At 38.2% G+C, this 19,737-nt stretch overlaps 1 protein-coding gene and 1 pseudogene across 2 annotated transcripts in view; both read right to left on the bottom strand.

The window, feature by feature from the left end:
• Positions 1-19,737, bottom strand: part of AP4E1 (adaptor related protein complex 4 subunit epsilon 1) — a 97,526-nt gene that overhangs the window by 43,365 nt on the left and 34,424 nt on the right. For both annotated transcript variants that reach the window (XM_003827829.5, XM_003827830.6), the window contains 4 exons: positions 14,289-14,428; positions 12,505-12,617; positions 12,274-12,392; positions 3,665-3,967 (listed from right to left, as the gene is read on the bottom strand). In XM_003827829.5, the coding sequence (XP_003827877.4) occupies positions 3,665-3,967; positions 12,274-12,392; positions 12,505-12,617; positions 14,289-14,428 (675 nt within the window). The remainder of the gene's footprint in view (positions 1-3,664; positions 3,968-12,273; positions 12,393-12,504; positions 12,618-14,288; positions 14,429-19,737) is intronic.
• LOC100984396 (DDB1- and CUL4-associated factor 13-like) lies at positions 14,484-19,665 on the bottom strand (annotated as a pseudogene).

The raw sequence follows: 19,737 nt of genomic DNA, 5'->3' as shown, positions 1-19,737 counted from the left end.
TCTTGGCACTTTGACCGAAAATCAGTTAGTCGTAAATACACGGATTTTTTTTCTGGGTTCCCTCTGTTCCATTGGTGTGTATGTCTTTCTTTATACCAATACCATGTTGTTTTGGTTACTACAGCTTTGTAGTATATTTTGAAATTGGGTAGTGTGATGCCTCCAGCTTTGTTCTTTTTGCTTAGTATTGTATTGGCTATTCAGAGTCTCATGGTTCTCTACAAATTTTAGGGTTGTTTTTTCTATTTCTGTGAAGACTGTCATTGGTATTTTGATAGTACACTGAATCCGTAGATTGCTTTGAGTAGTATGGGCATTTTAACAATATTCATGTGATCCATGAGCATGGGATATATTTCCATTTGTTTGTATCCTCTTCAGTTTCTTTTATCAGCCTTTTGAAGTTTTCCTTGTAGAGGTCTTCCACCTCCCTTGTTAAATTTATTCCAAGTATTGTATTGTATTGTATTGTATTTATTTACTTTGTAGCTATTGTAAATGGCATTACTTTCTTGATTTTTTTTTTTTTTTTCTGGCTTGGTGTATAGAAATGCTACTGATTTTTGTATGTTGATTTTTGTATCCTGGATCTTTACTGAATTCTTTTATTGGTTCTAAGAACTTTTTGTTCAAGTCTTTAGGTTTTTCTATACATAAGATCATGTCATCTGCAAAAAGGGACAATTTGACTTCCTCTTTTCCAGTTTAGATCCCTTTATTTCTTTCTTTTGCCTGATTGCTCTGGCTAGGACTTCCGGTACTATGTTGAATAGGAGTGATGAAAGTGGGCATCCTTGCCTTTTTCCAATTCTTAGAGGAAGTGCCTTCAGTTTTTTCTCATTCATTGCAATATTGGCTTTGGGTTTGTCATATATGGGCTTTATGATGTTGAGTATTTTTTTTCTATGCTTTTTCTTGTGCGTTTTTATCATGATAGGATGTTGGATTCTACCAAATGAATTCTCTGCATCTATTGAGATGATCATATGGTTTTTGTCCTTTATTCCGTTAATGTGAAGTATCACATTTATTGATTTGTGTATGTTCAACCATCCTTGCATTTCTGGGAAAATTCCACTTGATCATAGTGTATTATCTTTTTGGTGTGTTATTGGATTCAGTTTTCTAGTATTCTGTTGAGAATTTTTGCATCTATGTTCATCTGGGATACTGGCTTGTAGTTTGTTATTGCTGTTGTGTCCTTGTCTAGTTTTGGTATCAGGGTAATGCTGGCCATATAAAATGAGTTAGGAAGAATGTCCTCCTCTTCGATTTTTTTGGACTAGTTTAAGAAGAGTTGGTGCTAGTTCTTCTTTATAAATTTGCCAGAATTCATTTGTAAAGCCATCTTGTAAGCTTTTCTCTGTTGGGAGACTTACTATTACTGATTCAATGTCATTATTCATTCAGGTTTTCTATTTCTTCCTTGTGCAATCTTGGTAGATGTGTCCAGGAATTTATTCGTTTCCATCAGGTTTTCCAGTTTGTTAGTGTACAGTTGTTTATAATTGTCTCTAATAATCATTTATATTTCTGTGGTAGCCATTATAATGTCTACTTTTTTGTTTCTGGTTTTACTTATTTGAATCTTTTCTCTTTCTTGATTAGTGTAGCTAGCAGTTTATCAATTTTTTTTATTGTTCAAAATAACCAACTTTTTGTCTCATTGATTTTTTTTTTTGTATCTTTTTTATGTCTCCATTTTGTTTATTTCTGGTCTGATCTTTACTATTTATTTCCTTCTACTAATGTTGAGTTTGGTTTGTTCTTCCTTTCTAGTCCCTTGAGGTGCATCATAAGGTTGTTTGTTTGAAATCCTTCTACTTTTCTGATGTATGTGTTTATTGCTATAAACTTCCCTCTTAGCACTGTTTTTGCCATATTACATAGGTTTTGGTAAGTTGTGTTTGAATTTCCATTTTTATTAGATTCAAGAAATTTTTTTATTTCCTTCTTAATTTCTTCACTGACCTAATCATCACTCAGAAATATGCTGTTTTGATTTTCATATATTTGTTCAGTTTCCAAAGTACCTTTTATTATTGATTTCTAGTTTTATCACATGCAGCCTGAGAAGGTACTTGCTATGATTTTAATTTTTTCAAATTTGTTGAGACTTTTTTGTGGCCTAACATATGGTCTGTCCTGGAGAATGTTCCATGTGTTGATGAGAAGAATGTGTATTCTGCAGCTGTTGAATAAAATGTTCTGTAAATATCTGTTAGGTCCATTTGGTCTAGACTGAAAATTAAGTTTGATGCTTCTTTGTTGATTTTCGGTCTAGATGATCTGTCTTATTCTGAAAGTGATGTGTCAAGGTTTCCAACTATGACTGTATGGGGTTCTACCTCTCTCGAGCTTTAATAATATTTGCTTTATATATATTTGCTTCAGTGTTGGGTGCATATGTATTTACAAATGTTATATGCCCTTGGTAAATTGATCCCTTCATCATTATATAATGACATTTCTTGTCTCCTTTACATTTTTTTTCCAAGTCCATTTTGTCTGATATAACATTAGCTACTCTTGCATGCTTTTGGTTTCTGTTTGCATGGTTATTTTTATTTATCCCTTCACTTTCAGTCTGTGTGTCTTTACAGGTGAGTGAGTTTCTTATAGGCAGCATATAGCTGGATCTTATTTTGTTATCTATTCAGCCAGCCTATATATTTTAATTGAGGAATTTAAACTGTTTTCATTAAAGGTTGTTATGGATAGGTGAGGACTTACTACTGTCATTTTGTTGATTGTTTTATACATTTTTTCCTTTCTTCCTTTTTCATTGTTTAGCTGGATGGATTTTGTGTGTGTGATGATAATATTTGATTCCTTTCTGTTTCTCATTTGTGTATCTGCCTTACCAGTGACTTTTATACTTTCATGTGTTTTCACATTGGTAGATATCTTTTCACTCCCAGATGTAAGACTCCCTCAAACATTTCTTTTAGGGTTGGTCTAGTGGGGATGAATTATCTCAGTTAGTATACTTACTTATCTGACAGTTTTTGGGGTTTTTTTTTCCAGCACTTTGAGTATATCTTCCCATTTTCTCCTTGCCTATAAAATAAGGTTTCTGCTAAGAAATCCACTATTAGTCTGATAGGAATACTCTTATATGTGTGACTTGATACTTTTCTCTTGCTGTTTTTAGAATTCTCTCTTTGTAATTTGACTTTTGTCAGTCTGACTATAATGTGCTTTGGTGAAGACCTTTTTAGATTGAATCTTTTTTTTTTTTTTTTTTGAGACAGAGTTTCATTCTTGTTGCCCAGGCTGGAGTGCAATGGTGCAATCTCAGCTCACCGCAACCTCTGCCTCCCAGGTTCAAGCAATTCTCCTGCCTCAGTCTCCCAAGTAGCTGGGATTACAGGCATGTACCACCATGCCCAGCTAATTTTGCACTTTTAGTAGAGATGGGGTTTCTCCACGTTGGTCAGGCTGGTCTCAAACTCCCAACCTCAGGTGATCCACCCACCTCAGCCTCCCAAAGTGCTGGGAGCTTTCAGATTCCCTGTCATACTAATGTGAGAAGGAACTCCAACGTTCACCTTAAATGCTACAGAAACCACATTTTGATATATTCCTGATATGTCACAAATGCAAGAATTACTCTGTTTAATGACAACGCAATTTTTAAAAAGATGGAACACCAATGTCTTACCACCAAGTCTTCACAACTCCTGTCAACTGGAAGCAAGCTCTTCATAAGTTCCACATTCTCATGCAAATGTTTTAATTCAAATGCATGTTGTCTCATACAAGTATCCAAAGATATGGTAAATTCATGGATTAATCTCTCAACTGTATTAGAAGAGTGCACCTGAGATGTCAATTTGGTCACAGCAGCAATTAACCAGGCTTTTGTTTCTGAAGACACAGAGTCATTCATAAGTAACTTGTAGAGCTTAGCTATAACTTCCTCTGGCATTTCCTTATCTAAGAGGTAGGAATATTCCCCTAATACCTGTAAATAAAACAAAGAGATATTTATATAGAAATATCAAGTTATACAGTAGACTATACTAAAATCTAAACAAAGTACCTACTGCTAGAGTGAATTTAAAGTAGATTAAACATCCTCTCATGGTGAAAAAATTATTAAAGATACAACTGTATATTTTAGGTTCAAAATTATACCAATAATTCAAAATGGCTTTCCCCATCATTGTCATTAACAATATATAAAGCAGCATACCTTTACAAGTTTCTGAACTTCTGGAGTTGGTTGTTGGTTTTTATAAGCACTATCACATCCTGTTATTATTTTCCAGTAAGCACTTATTGATGGTTCCCATGTAATGATGGTTCTTACTACACGTAGTAAGAGGCACTTAAGGTGTTTCATTAAAAATACAGATTTCTAGGCTCCACCCCCAGATATTATGATTTAGTATGTCTGTGGTCCCCGAGGATATACATTTGAATATGCATCAGCTGATTCTGATGTAGACATTCCACAGAAGAGACTTTAAGAAACACTTATTGGCCAGGCATGGTGGCTAACACCTGTAATCCCAGCACTTTGGGAGGCCGAGGCGGGTGGATCACCTGAGGAGTTTGAAACCAGCCTGGCCAACATGGTGAAACCGCATCTCTAATAAAAATAAAAAAATTAGCTAGGTGTGGTGGCACACGCCTATAGTCTCAGCTACTCAGGAGGCTGAGGCAGGAGAACTGCTTGAACCTGGGAGGCAGATGCAGATGTTGCAGTGAGCTGAGATCATGCCACTGCACTCCAGGCTGGGCAACAGAACAAGACTCCGTCTCAAAAAAAAAAAAAAAAAAAAAAAGAAACGCTTGTCTATGTCACACATCTAACTTAGGTGACATACAATCCTGTAAGTGAAAGAACGGATAGGGACAAGAGGCAGAGGAATTCTAGGCAGAAAAGGGTGGGGTCCCTGGAGAAGCCCCACCCGCAAGCCAGAAAGCCTGAGACCATGGCCCAAAGTGAGAACTTATATCCCTATTTTCCCATTCAAATGTTGCCTTTTCCTAAACCACCCATGGCCCTGCCCTGCCCTGCCCCATCCTGTGCCTATAAAGACCCCAGACTCAGCCAGCATAGAGGAAGAAGCAGCTGGATGTCAGAGAGAAGCGGCTTTACTTCAGAGGGACAGCTTGACAGCGTAACTTCAAAGAAGAATCCAGCCAGAGACGGCTGGACTTCTGGAGAACATTACCTTCACCGCCCCAGTCCGCCTGTCAGCTCCCCTTCCTGCCGGGAGCCACTTTCACTGGCAACAAAATCCCCTGCATTTATCATCCTTCAATTCATTTGTGTGACCTCATTTTTCCTGGAAACCAGATGAGAGCTCAGGAGTGAGTGCAGATACAAAAGGGCCCACTGAGCTGTTAACACTTAAGCCGTCTGCTGATGACAGAGCTAAAAGAGCACTGTAACATGCTCAATGGGGCTTCAGGAGTCGCGGGTACTCCCCACTAGATGCTGCCATGGGGCCCATACAGAGTTTTGCTCCTGCCAGAGCCCAAAAGCACTCACTCTGGCTCCTGCACCCGCTCACCTGCATGCTCACCCTCCCGCGAGGGGTTGAGAGCTACAGGATGAGTAAGTGAAGCACCCGTCTCAAAGCCCACAAAGGGGTCAAGGGGAATTTCCTGTTTCAGAATCATTAATAAACTGATAATTCAGGAAGTATGAAATCTCTCTGATATGGTTGGCTCTGTGCTCCCACCCAAATCTCACCTTGAATTGTAATAATCCCCCACATGTCAAGGGCAGGACCAGGTGGAAATAACTGAATCATGGGGGCAGTTTCCCCCATGCTGCTCTTGTGATAGTGAGTTCTCATGAGATCTGATGGTTTTATGAAGGGCTTCCCCTTTCACTCGGCTTCATTCTCTCTCCTGCCGCCCTGTAAAGAGGTGCCTTCTGCCTTGATTTTAAGTTTCCTGAGGCCTCCCCAGCCATGTGGAACTGTGAGTCAACTAAACCTCTTTTCTTTATAAATTACCCAGTCTCGGATATTTCTTCATAGCAGTGTGAGAATGGACTAATACACTTTCCTAAATGGTGTTTATGGAATACTTTCATGTCTTTGGTATAATATCGGCACCAGCAAGAAAAGGAGGCTGGGTGATAAGCAAGGGAAAATGTATAGCTAGTAAGAAGGAAGAGAAGAGAAGGAAAAAGAAATAGGACTAAATGAGTTCAATCCTTAAACAGTATGATAATTTTTAGGGTGGTTTTATAAAAAATGGAAGGTAGCTCCAGAAGAACAGGTAACATAAGTCCCAGTTCAAAAATCAATGGTAATGGATGTCTGCTTCTGGGAAGATGGAGAAAATGTATTTATCCCTATTCTTCCTACTAAGTATACCTAAAAACCCTTGATATTACATATAAAACATACAGCACATTATCTGTTGTCTCATTTACCTCAGACTGGATGTGGAGAGCCAGAACCTGGAAATGCCAATGGGCACAGACAAAAAGCCCCAAGAGTAGCCTGCCCTCTAGTCAATAAGCCAAGAGGACAGAAAAGTTTCAGACAATAACCCTCCTACTCCAGCCAAATACCACACAGAAAAATCTGCAGCCCCACCCACACCAGCAAAGGCAGAGTGGAGAATCAAGACTTCTACCCTTACCAGGCTGCAAGAGGTACCCCAAATTCCCCAGCAGGGTGGCAACTGAGAAGACTGAGTGGGGAGTCAGGACTTTCATCCCCACTGAGCTGTAGAGAGGCCTACTCCCCTGCAGTGTCAGTGGAGACTAGGCAGGGAGCCTGCACCTCACCTCTACCGAGGAGAAATACAGTGTCCCTGCCTTTCTCTGATGGGAGTGTGTCAGTGGAAGCCTGATGGAGTCAGGATTTTCCCCACTGTTCAGCAAGCCACCCCCTCATAGTGTCAGTATAGGCCACAGAACTGAAGATGTCAATACCCTTCTCTCAACAATTAATAGGACTAGACCAAGAATCAGCAAGGATATAGAAGAACTCAACAACACCATCACAACAGACTTTATAGAACACAACACCCAGAAAAAGCAAAATAGATCATCACCAGCCATCAGAGAAATGCTAATCAAAACCACAATGAGATACCATCTCACACCAGTTAGAATGGTGATCATTAAAAAGTCAGGAAACAACAGGTGCTGGAAAGAATGTGGAGAAATAGGAATACTTTCACACTGTCGGTGGGACTGTAAACTAGTTCAACCATTGTGGAAGACAGTGTGGCGATTCCTCAAGGATCTAGAACTAGAAATACCATTTGATCCAGCCATCCCATTACTGGGTATATACCCAAAGGATTATAAATCATGCTGCTATAAAGACACATGCACACGTATGTTTATTCACAATAGCAAAGACTTGGAACCAACCCAAATGTCCATCAATGATAGACTGGATTAAGAAAATGTGGCACATATACACCATGGAATACTATGCAGCCATAAAAAGGATGAGTTCGCATCCTTTGTAGGGACATGGATGAAGCTGGAAACCATCATTCTCAGCAAACTATCGCAAGGACAGAAAACCAAACACCGCATGTTCTCACTCATAGGTGGGAATTGAACAATGAGAACTCTTGGAACAGGAAGGGGAATATCACACACTGGGGCCTGTTGTGGGGTAGGGGGACGGTGGAGGGATAGCATTAGGAGATATACCTAATGTAAATGACGAGTTAATGGGTGCAGCACATCAACATGGCACATGTATACACATGTAACAAACCTGAACGTTGTGCACATGTACCCTAGAACTTAAAGTAACTTTTCAAGCAAACACAGAACATATACCAAGATAGACTGTGCCTTGAACCGTAAAACAAACCTCGAATTTGAAAGAACTGAAATCATACATAGTATTTTCTCTAATCACAATGAAAGCAAACTAGAAATCAGTAACAGAAAGATAACAGAAAATTTTCTAAACACTCAGAAACTAAACAATACTCTTCTGAATAATCCATGACTCAAAGATAAGTCCCAAGGGGGGGAAAAACAACAACAACAAACTGAACTATTGAATGAAAATTCAGTTGAGATTTTTCTTTAAGAAAACTGAATTTATAATTTAATAACTCCCCCAAAAATCTACAAGTCCAGATGGTTTCACTGGAAAATTCCACCAAATTTTTAAAGCAGAATTAACAGCAATTTTATGCAAACTCTTCCAGAAAATAGGAGGGCACATTCCCAAGTCATTTTATGAAACTAGTATTACTTTGATACCAAAACTGGAATACCACAAAAATGAAAACGACAGACCAATAGCCCTCATGACACTAGATAAAATTCTTAACAAAGTCTCAAGAAATCTACAAGAACACTCCTAGAACTATTAAGTTAGTTCAGCAAGACTGTAGGATACAAGATCGAAATACAAAATCTATTGTATTTGTATATACATTTGGCCCTCTGCATCTAAAGGGGATTGGTTTCAGGACTCCCTGTGGATGCCTGAATCCGAAAATAGTACTGAACCCAACTGCCATCAGTTGGAACATGCTTCTGATCACGTCTTCCACTCACAAATTTAATGCCTTTTCCATCTTAACTAAGATCTCATCACGCACTGTGACCATAACTTTTGTAATTTAAGGTATGACAGCAAAACAGGATTTTTTTTTCCTTCTTCACCATTTCACAGAGGCAATTTCCCTTCTTACTGTAGAACTTTACATCCTCAGCATATGATGTTTTTCTTTCCTCATTAAGTCAAGAACTTTCACCTTTTCACTTAAAGGAACCATTTTTATAGCTTCTCTTTGGCATATCCAAATTGCCAGCATCGCAACTCTTGTGCTGTGGGGCCATGATTAAGTAAATAAAGGTTTACTACAATATAAGCACTGCAGTAATGCTACAGTTCATCTGAAAACCTAGACAGCTACTAAGTGACTAACAGGCAGGTAGTGTATACAGCATGGATACACTGGACAAAGGAATGATTCAGGTCCCAGCTGGGGCAGAGCAGGATGAAGCAGGATGGCTCAAGATTTCATCATGCTACTCAGGACAGCACATAATTTAAAACTTATAAATTGTTGATTTCTGGAATTTTCCATTTCGTATTTTCAGACCATGACTGGCCACAGGTAACTGAAACTGCAGAAAGCAAAACTACAGATAAGGGGGCTGACTGTACATGACCTGTATGCTGTAGAAAGAAATAAAAGACAATCTAAATTAAGTGGAGTGACATGCCACATTCATAGACAAAAAAAAACTAATGGCCACAAAAACCAATAATCAACTCAGGAAGGATAATCAACACTAAAGCCATTGAAGATAGCTGAGGAAAAGATATTTGCACAGCCTCATAGAATCACCTCACAAATTAGTTATAAATTACAAAAAGGAAAGATACCTTTATAATGCAAAGATCTGGAGGTCACCATCTTTTTTTTCCTCCCTTTGGTAGAGACTAGGTCTCACTTTGTTGCCCAAGCTGATCTCAAACTCTGGCTTCAAGCAATCCTCCCACCTCCCAAAGTGCTGGGATGACAGGAACGAACCACTGCACCAGGCCACCATCTTAACCCAAACTTATAAACTTACAATCACCAATAAGTGGACAAACTGATATTATATATATCCTGATATGATGCAGTAGGAAATACACAACATTGCCTATGTAGTATTCTCACTAAAAATGTTTAACCTGAACAAAAATAATTAGATATCCAGAATGTAGGACATTCTATAAGTTAACAGTAGTCATCCAAAACAAACAAAAAAATCAGTCATAAAAACCAAAAGAAAGTGGGGTTCATTATAAATTAAAAAAGGATAAAGAGACATAAGTAAAGGCAATTTGTGATCCTCAACTGGATCTGGGATTGAAAGGAGGAGAATAATAGCCCTAAGAGACATTTTTTGGTACAACTCCATAAATCAGAGTATGGACAGTATAGCGGGTGATATTAACGAATTACTGTACACTTCTTTTTTTTTTTTTTTTTGAGATGGAGTCTTGCTGTGTCGCCCAGGCTGGAGTGCAGTGGCGTGATCTTGGTTCACTGCAACCTCCGCCTCCTGAGTTCAAGCGATTCTCCTGCCTCAGCCTCCCGAGTAGCTGGGACTACAGGTGCGTGCCACCATGCCTGGCTAATTTTTTGTATTTTTAGTAGAGTTGGGGTGTTACCATGTTAGCCAGGATGGTCTCGATCTCCTGACCTCGTGATCCACCCACCTCGGCGTACCAAAGTGCTGGGATTACAGGCATGAGCCACCGCGCCCGGTGTCTTTACACTTCTTGGGTATGACAACAGTTTTATACTTATGTCATTCATAGAAGATTCATGTTGAGGTTTTAGGAGTGAAGTGTCACAGTGTCTGCAATTCAATTCTAAACAGCTCAGCAAAACAAACTGTATATAGGTAGACCTAGATATACCTATAGATGCAGATACAGTAAAACAAATGTACTTAAAAATATTTAACTGGGCCGGGTGTGGTGGCTCACACCTGTAATCCCAGCACTTCGGGAGGCTGAGGCAGGTGGATGACCTGAGGTCGAGAGTTCGAGACCAGCCTGGCCAACATGGCAAAACCCCATCTCTGCTAAAAATACAAAAATTAGCCAGAAGCAGTGGCGTGTGCCTGTAATCCCAGCAACTCGGGATGCCAAGACAGGAGAATTGCTTGAACCCAGGAGGCAGAGGTTACAGTGAGCCGAGATCACGCCACTGCACTCCAGTCTGGGTGACAGAGAAAGACTCTGTCTCAAAAAAAAAAAAAAAAAGAAAAGAAAATTAACTGAAAAAACTAAACTAAAAGTATATTTCATTATCTTAGTCTTTTAACTTTTCTGCAGATGAGAAAAGAAAAATTTTTAAGTAAAAATCTGGGGAAAATTTAAGCTAACATGCTAACATTTGGCAATTCTATAAAATATTAAAATGTGCATACCATATCACTTCTCTAAATCTCCCCTAAAGAAACACTCACCTATATGCACAAGAAAGAATACATAAAGGTAATGACCTGTATGCAATTACATGTGATTACATTACACAAAATTGTGACCTCTGTCTTGAAAAAAAACTGATCTCCACTACTGGCTTTGATGAAGCAGGCGGCCCTGTTGGGAGGCCACATGGCAAGAAACTGAAAGCAGCTCTAGCAGCTAAGGACAGCCTACAGTTGACAGGATGCAAGCGAAACCCTCAGTCACAAAAACTCAGCCACGAGAAAATGAATTCTGCCAACAACCACACGAGCTCGAAAGTCAAGCTTCAGGTGAGACAGTAGCCCTAGCCAACACCTTGACTGCAACCCTGTGAGACCCTAAGCAGAGAACCCAGCTAAGCCATACCTGGACTCTCGACCCACAGAAACTATGAGATAATGAATTTGTATTGTCTTAAGCCACTAAGTTTGTGGTAACATTGTTATGCAGCATAAGAAAACTAATATAGCACAGATAGCCTATCAATGATAGACTGGATAAAGAAAATGTAGTACATATACACCATGGAATACTATACAGCCATAAAAAGGAACAAGATCATGTCCTTTGCAGAGACATGGATGAAGCTGGAAGCCATTATTCTTAGCAAAGTAATGCAGGAACAGAAAACCAAATACCGCATGTTCTCACTTATAAGTGGGAGTTGAACAATGAGAACACAGGACACACGGAGGGGAACAACACACACAAGCGCCTATCAGGGAGGGTGGTGGGGCTGGAGAGCTTTAGGAAAAAGAGCTATTGTGTACTAGTCTTAATACCTAGGTGATGTGTTAATAGGTGCAGCAAAAAACACCATGGCACACGTTTACCTATGTAACAAACCTACACATCCTGCACAGGTACCCTAGAACTTAAAAAATAAAATAAAATAAAAAAGAAGAAGAAAAGAAGTTAATAATGTAAGTATTCAGCACTGTGCCTGGTACCTTGAAAATGCCTCTTAAAGATGAACCTCCTTCTATTTGGTTAAAATAAAGATAATTTACTGGTTATAATTTTTTAAAAAAGAAAACTAATATAGTAGAGATAAATGAGTATTCAAATATTCAAACACGGATGCATATAAAAAACACAACAAAAACATTGTAAACACAAACAGACAAGTAAATACCTATATTTAGAAGACCAAACAAGTGAGATGGCAGAGAGAAAACACAAAGTAAATAGTTAAGTGACAGATGGTGGCCATTTGAAAAACTGACAGCTGAAGGAGTTAGCTGAGTAAAGCGAATGGTTTCTGAAGAAAATATGTTAACATTTGGTTTGTATTAAAAATGTTATAAAAATTTATGATTTAAGGTACTTTGCTCACCCAACTCATAACTTGAAGAAATCTCTGTGGATAGAACACATTTTCCATATCCAGTAAGGTGAGATAAGACTGAACTGCATAGAGTCTTAATTGCTGATCTTCTGTTTCATCATCAAAACCTACAAAGAAATTGATACACCATTTTAATTTCCACAAACTTATCTAAGGACTCTGTAATAAAAACATTTAACTTTAAAATGTTTACTTTACAGAATATAATAGTCTACCAACCTTCCGCTAGTAGTCTCAGAAAGTTATTGGGAATATCAGGATGCATTACATCTCCTCCTACTGAAAACACAGCATTCATTGTCTGAATAAACCATGCATTATCAGGAGCATATGTGTCCACAGTGTTAAGAACAAGTACACTTCCAAATGCTACTTATTAAAATTACCCTTCTGTAGCAATCTTTTAAAAAATAACCCCAATTCATCCTAGTATGGCAGTTTTACCTTTAACCTCTGCCATAAATTGTTCTGTACCCCAGTTTTATGTAAAATAGGTACTCAGTAGAAGCTTATTTAATAAACTTAATAAACTGAGTTTATGTCACTTTGGCACCACACTTGCACAAAACGGTCATCCAATAAATAAATGTGAAATAACTGAAAGAAACAAACCAGCTAACTAGATGCAAATAATGGAAAATTATATTCTTCAAAGAATTCACTTCAAAGAAGCTAAATATTGTTGTACGTCTACTTGAACAAATTGTTTAGCATCTTTTCTTTTTTTCCTTTTTTTTTTTTTTTTTTTTTGAGGCAGAATCTTGCTCTGTTGCCAAGCCTGGAGGGCAGTGGTGCGATCTTGGTTCACTGTGACCTCCGCCTCCTGGGTTCAAGCAATTCTCCTGCCTCAGCCTCCCGAGTATCTGGGACTACAGGTGCACACCACCATGCCCGGCTAAATTTTTTTGTGTTTTAGTAGAGACAGGGTTTCACTGTGTTGCCCAGGCTGGTCGCAAACTCCTGAGCTCAGGCAATCCTCCCGCCTCTGCCTCCCAAAGTGCTGTGATTACAGGTGTTTAGTCTCTTTTCTAATCTGTTCCTCATCAGTTCTAAAGTTCTATCATTCTGCTAGCCAGAGCTACAGCACTGACTAGGACAAAACTACACTTAAGCAATTTCCAATATAATTTCATTAACAGCATTCACTCACTCTTTTTTATAATTAAACAGTAACTTTTTTTTTTTTTTTTTGAGACGGAGTTTCACTCTTGTTGCCCAGGCTGGAGTGCAATGGTGCAATCTCAGCTCACTGCAACCTCCGCCTCCCAGGTTCAAGCGATTCTTCTGCCTCAGCCTCCTAGTAGCTGGGATTACAGGCATGCGCCACCACACCCGGCTAATTTTGTATTTTTAGTAGAGACAGGGTTTCTCCATGTTGGTCAGGCTGGTCTCAAACTCCCGACCTCAGGTGATCCGCCTGCCTCAGCCTCCCAAAGTGCTGGGATTACAGGCATGAGCCACTGCGCCCGGCCTAAACAGTAACATTTTTTAATGAATGGAATATCCTTATGATCTGTAAAGTTCTTCTGACTTTTAAGAAACAAACATGAAGAAGAGTAACATGTTAATAGAGTTCCCAACTACTTAATTGTGACAATTTCCAGCTTAAAACAATAAAGGATAAGCTTTAGCATCCTGACCACTCCCACACACCCTCCACTTTCCCCAAAAAGCAAGAACTTTTACTCAGAAAAGAAATCAAGATAGAAGTAGAGACGAGGCAGGACTGAAAGAGGAATAAAGAGGATAAAGGTTCCTCTATCTTCCTGCTCAAAATACTGGACTACATGAATAAAAGAAACCAGCAAAAAAAAAAAAAAAAAAAAAGCCATCTCCTAAGAGGTCTACACAAATCCCTTTTTCTGACAAGAGAGGCTTGAAAATCAGGAATAAAAAGTATTGCTAGGTCTCTGAACTCAACTTGCAAGTGACCATATCTATACCAATCATCTTAAAGTCACTGCATAACTACTTTAAGACTCATGGTCGAAATAAAAGGATATTTCTCAGCCAGCTCTGCTATTTTGCCGACCAAATTGACGATGACATACTCTTCTTTGCTCTGATGTAAATATTCAAGCATTTTCTGGACAATAACTGTTATATTCTGTGCATTAGTAATTCTGTAAAGAAGTTCCAGAGTCTATTTAAAGAAGAAAAATTAAAAACAATATTATAAAACTATGCATAACACCAATGAGTACAGTAACATAAAGGTTGACCATACAGTTGATTCTTCTACTTTTATGGAGATCTACTGGGTAGTCAGTTAACAGGTAAGAAATGCAAATTTCAATGAAAAGCTTAAGAAAGGTAAAACTATCATCAAAAAATGAATTATGATCAATTCCAATGTCTATAAGCTTTCTACTGAGATAATCACAACCTGACATCTCTACATGACAGAACACTTAGAGACTAAAAAGTTAAAATACAATAGATATATATTTTCTAAAAACATAACAGCCCTTAAATATATATTACCTACAGCTATGGGTGTATATATATGCAAGTGTATGTATGTGTGTATAAATCTAGTCTTGGAAACTATTTCCCATGCTACAGAAGACAGCAGACTATTTCCCAAACAACAGAAGACACCACTTGAGTGGGTTAGGTAATTGAAGGCAAACAGGTTTTGTTTGGATGGACAAAGACTGGTGGCTCAAATGCTTCAAAGCCTAGGTTCAAAATCTCAGTCATCAAGGAAGAACTGTTTTATAGCTACTTTTTTTTTTTTTTTTTTTTGAGACAGGGTCTTGCTCTGTCATCCAGGCTGTAGTGCAGTGGTACAATCTCAGCTCAATGCAACCTCCACCTCCTGGGCTCAAGCAATCCTCCCACCTCAGCCTTCCAAATAGGTGGGACTACAGGACGTGCCACCATGCCCAGCTAATTTTTTGATATTTTATAGAGATGGAGTTCGACCATGTTGCCCAGGCTGCTCTTGAACTCCTGGGCTCAAGTGATCCTCCCACCTTGGCCTCCCCAAGTGTTGGGATTACAGGCATGAGCCACTGTGCCTGGCCTGTAGCTACTTTCTTTCTTTTCTTTTCTTTTTTTTCTTGAGATGGAGTCTCACTCTGTAGCCCAGGCTAGAGTGCAGTGGGAGGATCTCAGCGTGCCACCAAGCCTGGCTAATTTTTGTATTTTTAGTAGAGATCGGGTTTCACCATGTTGGCCAGGCTGGTCTCGAACTCCTGACCTCAGGTGATCCGCCCACCTCGGCCTCCCAAAGTGCTGGGATTACAGGTGTGAGCCACAGCGCCCAGCTGCTACAGCTACCTTCTAAGTGCTGAGGAATATACCTCTTGCTGCTTCAAATAAGATGAAGGAAGACCAATACCAGAGTAAGCTCCCATTTGCATGGCTTGCCACAGCTCTAGATTAAGGTTTCAAAAATATAAGTCTCAGAAATCAATATGAGAAATACTGAGAAAGCATCATTTATTGGTGTTTTAGGATCAGCAATATTAGCTGCAAGATAATTTCCACATATTTGTCAAACTTGCTCAATATATTTAGGGTTCTAATTTTTCAATCCTTACAGCCAGGACTTAAAGCAGAAAGGATAACATATTTTGAAAGATTTTTTTTTCAACGCTGAAAGGAAGTTTTATTATCTTAACTTGACCCAAATTATAATAATATTTATAAAAGTTATATAAATGCAGACTGATTGTTTTGTAAGAGTCGAAAAGCCAAATATAAGTAAAGCACTAGAAATACATTCAGTTATAAAAAGTTGACATTCTTCTAAATGTTATGTGGAATCATAGGAAGAAACATCATTGTAATTATTATTCAAAGTAATGTTAAAGATAACATAAGAGACGTTTGGTCTTAAATGTCAATTTGAATGTGCAGTGTCTACAATAATAGATCAGAGAGAATATACAGAGTATATCTGTAATTAAAACAGGAAAAATGAGTTAGTTGCAAATACTGTATTCTTCAATAAAAGAATGCAGATTAAGGATAAAACAGTTAGATAGTCTTTATCAACTAGGCCACCTTTAAGGATCATTTTTCAGGGTAGCTAAAAGGAGCAACAATAAAGCTCTACACATGTAACTAAAATGTACGCAATTAATCTAGTCCCAGCACTTTAATTTGTAGAGTTCTCAAATCAAAAGTAACAAATAATTGTACATCAGGATTGTTAGGAATACCAATTATTTTACAACTGCCCCTACGTGTTTCTTCTTCTCTGACACAATTGGCACAGATCCAGGCTTGCTGTGTTTAATATGATTCACTTCCTTTCTTCGACGAGCTTCTTTCATGATGCGCTGTTCCTGAATCTGGCTGTAGATAGATTTTGGTAGATGTCAATGACAAGCTATACATTTTATATGAGGATGATGCTGAAATTTCTCCTTCAATTTCTAGTTATAATCCTTAGCTGCTTTTTCTCATGATGTAAGCACACCAAATTTTTCAGAAGCATTAGCTTTCCACAGGCAAATGTTCATTTCATCAGATCCACACATAATATACTTGCTGTCAGAAGTCCATTTTACACAGATAACATGTTGCATTCGCTTTGTGTGATATACCTCCCTGCTTCAACTGTTGTCTATAGGAAAGATACAAATAGCTTTATCGAAACTAGCAGACACAAACTCTTTCCCAGTGGGATGGTAATCCATGTCAAGCACTGCAGATACATGATCCATATGGAACATTACAGGAGTGTTCGGTGCACACATATCAAAAGTATGTAAGTTCTAGTCTTCATTTGCTGCCGTAAAAATGAAAGCTTCCATAGGGTTCCAACAAACTGTATTTGTTCTCATATCTAATTTAACCTTTTTCAAAGGAATAGCTTGCCTCATGTCATACAGTACTATATTCCTGTCAGACGCACAAACTTCCCAAGAGAAATGTCTCGATTGGGTTAAATTTAACACTACTTACACTGTCAAATCCCCAGGTCATTGAACATACAGGATTAGTTCTTTATTCATCCCAAATGTCTACTTGCTGTCCACATGTGGCAAAAACAGCTTCTTTACAGTGATGATAAACCCCAGTATACACTGTCTTTCCTAATGTTGTAGGTAATGGTTCTTCCTCATCTCCATAGCCTGGCCCATCCATTTTCCATTGTTTCACAGTTTTGTCACCACCAACGGTGAAAAAAGAAGTCCCACAAAAGTGAGTACGTATTCCTTATACAAAGCCTTCATGTGCTTGTATTGTACGGATACATTTCTGTTGAGTCAGGTTCCAAATTCTAACCTCTCCATCACACGCCCCAGAAAGGACAGTAGCCAGGTTCTTTGGATGCTTTGCCAAGCAACTGACTCCATCTTGGTGACCATCCAGCAAAGCAAGGAATGGTTTTGCAAATACTCATTCCATTTTGGTAGCATTTAAAGCTCTTACATATTCTCATGGGACCTCAAAAGGATGTAAGGTAGGATCATAGTTTCTTAGAACTCTCTGTAAGTCCAACTTGGTTTCACAGACATAATTGTCCAGATTCTGGCTCAGTATCTTCATCCTCATCTTGGTTGCTCTTCTGGCCGGACTCCATGAGCTCTTCGCTGTGAGTTCTGTCCACTGCCTGATTTTTTTTTTTAACTGTTTTAGTTAATGTGTAACACCACTTAAATCTAAAAATACATAGGTCACCCCAACAATAGCTTTCAACTTATGGAGCTGCTTCAGACATGCTCCCTGTGAACTCCAAATTATGTTATATAGTTTTAGATAACATACATCAAATTTATTTCCTATTCTAAGACCATGAAATATGGCATTTCCAGAACTGAATGGGGTATAGTGTTACAAACTGTATTGCCAGAGGTCTTTTCTATTCAGACTTGGTAGCTCCCTCTCACCTTCTCTCCTCCTGTATATGACAGAGGTAATAAAACCTGGTAAAAGGGAATCCTACCCCAAGCTACAGATCACTGAACATCCAAGGACCAAAGTTCTCGCCGTATCATTTGATAGAGGTTAGAAGTGACAACAGCATTGAAGAGACAGTACTTTAGTGCCATCTTTGGGCACCAAGGATACTCAGTAACTCCTCAAAGAATTCAAATCACTTTTCTCACTGCAGGTAAGGGACCAAACAGATCAACCTTCATAATTTTAAAAGTCACCTATTTTCCCTTTGACTCTGATTTTTAAGTGAAAGGATAATTATGAAATACAATAATATTATAAACCCCCTATCTGTGGTTTTGCTTCCCATGGCTTCAGTTACCCACAGTCAAACAATCTAAAAAATATTAAATGGAAAATTCCAGAAATCAATAATTCATAAGTTTTAAATTGCATGCCTTTCTGAGTAGCATGATAAAATCTTGCACCATCCTACTCCATCTGGGACATGAATCATCCCTTTGTATTCACACTGTATATGCTACCAGCCCATTAGTCATAAAGTAGCCATCTTGGTTATCAGATTGAAAATATATAAATATATACATGGTTCAATACTATCTATGGTTTCAGGCATCCAATGGGTGTATTAGAACATATTTCCATAAATAAGTGGGGACTACCAAATAGCAATAAGAGAAAACTGTACCTAAGTCAACTTTGTTCAACTTAGTACTCAACTATACAAAGGAAATGCATGCTCTGTATCTGTTAAAGCAGAACGGCTGTATAATTATTTGTTACTGTCTCTTCGAGCCTTCTTATTTTTCTAGGATGTCTACACGCAGAAATTAGTACATCTGCAAACTGCCCAGATCCAAGGCATGTAACAATTTTCAGACTACTAAAAATATGAAATAAATAAATATATATGAAGGCAAATTTTTTAAAAAATGTGTTTCAAATGCCTTTTAAAATTTAAAATTTGTAATCTTCAAAAATTATAGTTGTTTAATGTAATAGTGTTCTCTCAATAAACTCTCCTATTCTTAGCTCACTGCTTTTAAGATATTTAGATGTTTAGTATTTAGTAGATTCTCTTTTTTTAAGAATGTAATCATGTCCTTTGCAGCAACATGGATGCAGCTGGAAGCCATTATCCTAAGTGAATTAATGCAAAAACAGAAAATCAAATATCACTTGTTCTCACTTATAAATGGGAGCTAAACAATGGGTACACATGGATGTAATGATGAAACAATAGACACTGGGGACTCCACAAGCAGGCAGGGAGGGCAGGAGGGGAAAGGAATGAGTTGAAAAACTACCTACCCAGTACTATGTTCACTATTTGGGTGATGGGTTCAATAGACGCCCAAATCTCAGCACTACATAAAATGTCCATGTAATAAACCCACACATGTATCCCCTGAATCTAAAATTTTTTTAAAAAATATTTTTAAATCTTTGCTATTTTTATAAATAGAATTTTTTACTCTTAACTAGGTCCCATATACCATTTGAAATAAAGATATTGAATGATTTCTTCCATAAGAATTAAAAGGAATATTTATATAGACACCCAAGTAGACACTGAAGCAAATTTACAAAAAG

This window comes from Pan paniscus, chromosome 16 (assembly GCF_029289425.2).
Source record: "Pan paniscus chromosome 16, NHGRI_mPanPan1-v2.0_pri, whole genome shotgun sequence".
Lineage (NCBI taxonomy): Eukaryota > Metazoa > Chordata > Mammalia > Primates > Hominidae > Pan > Pan paniscus.
The sequence above is the reverse complement of the archived record's forward strand: the minus strand, read 5'-3'. Positions and strand labels throughout refer to the sequence as shown.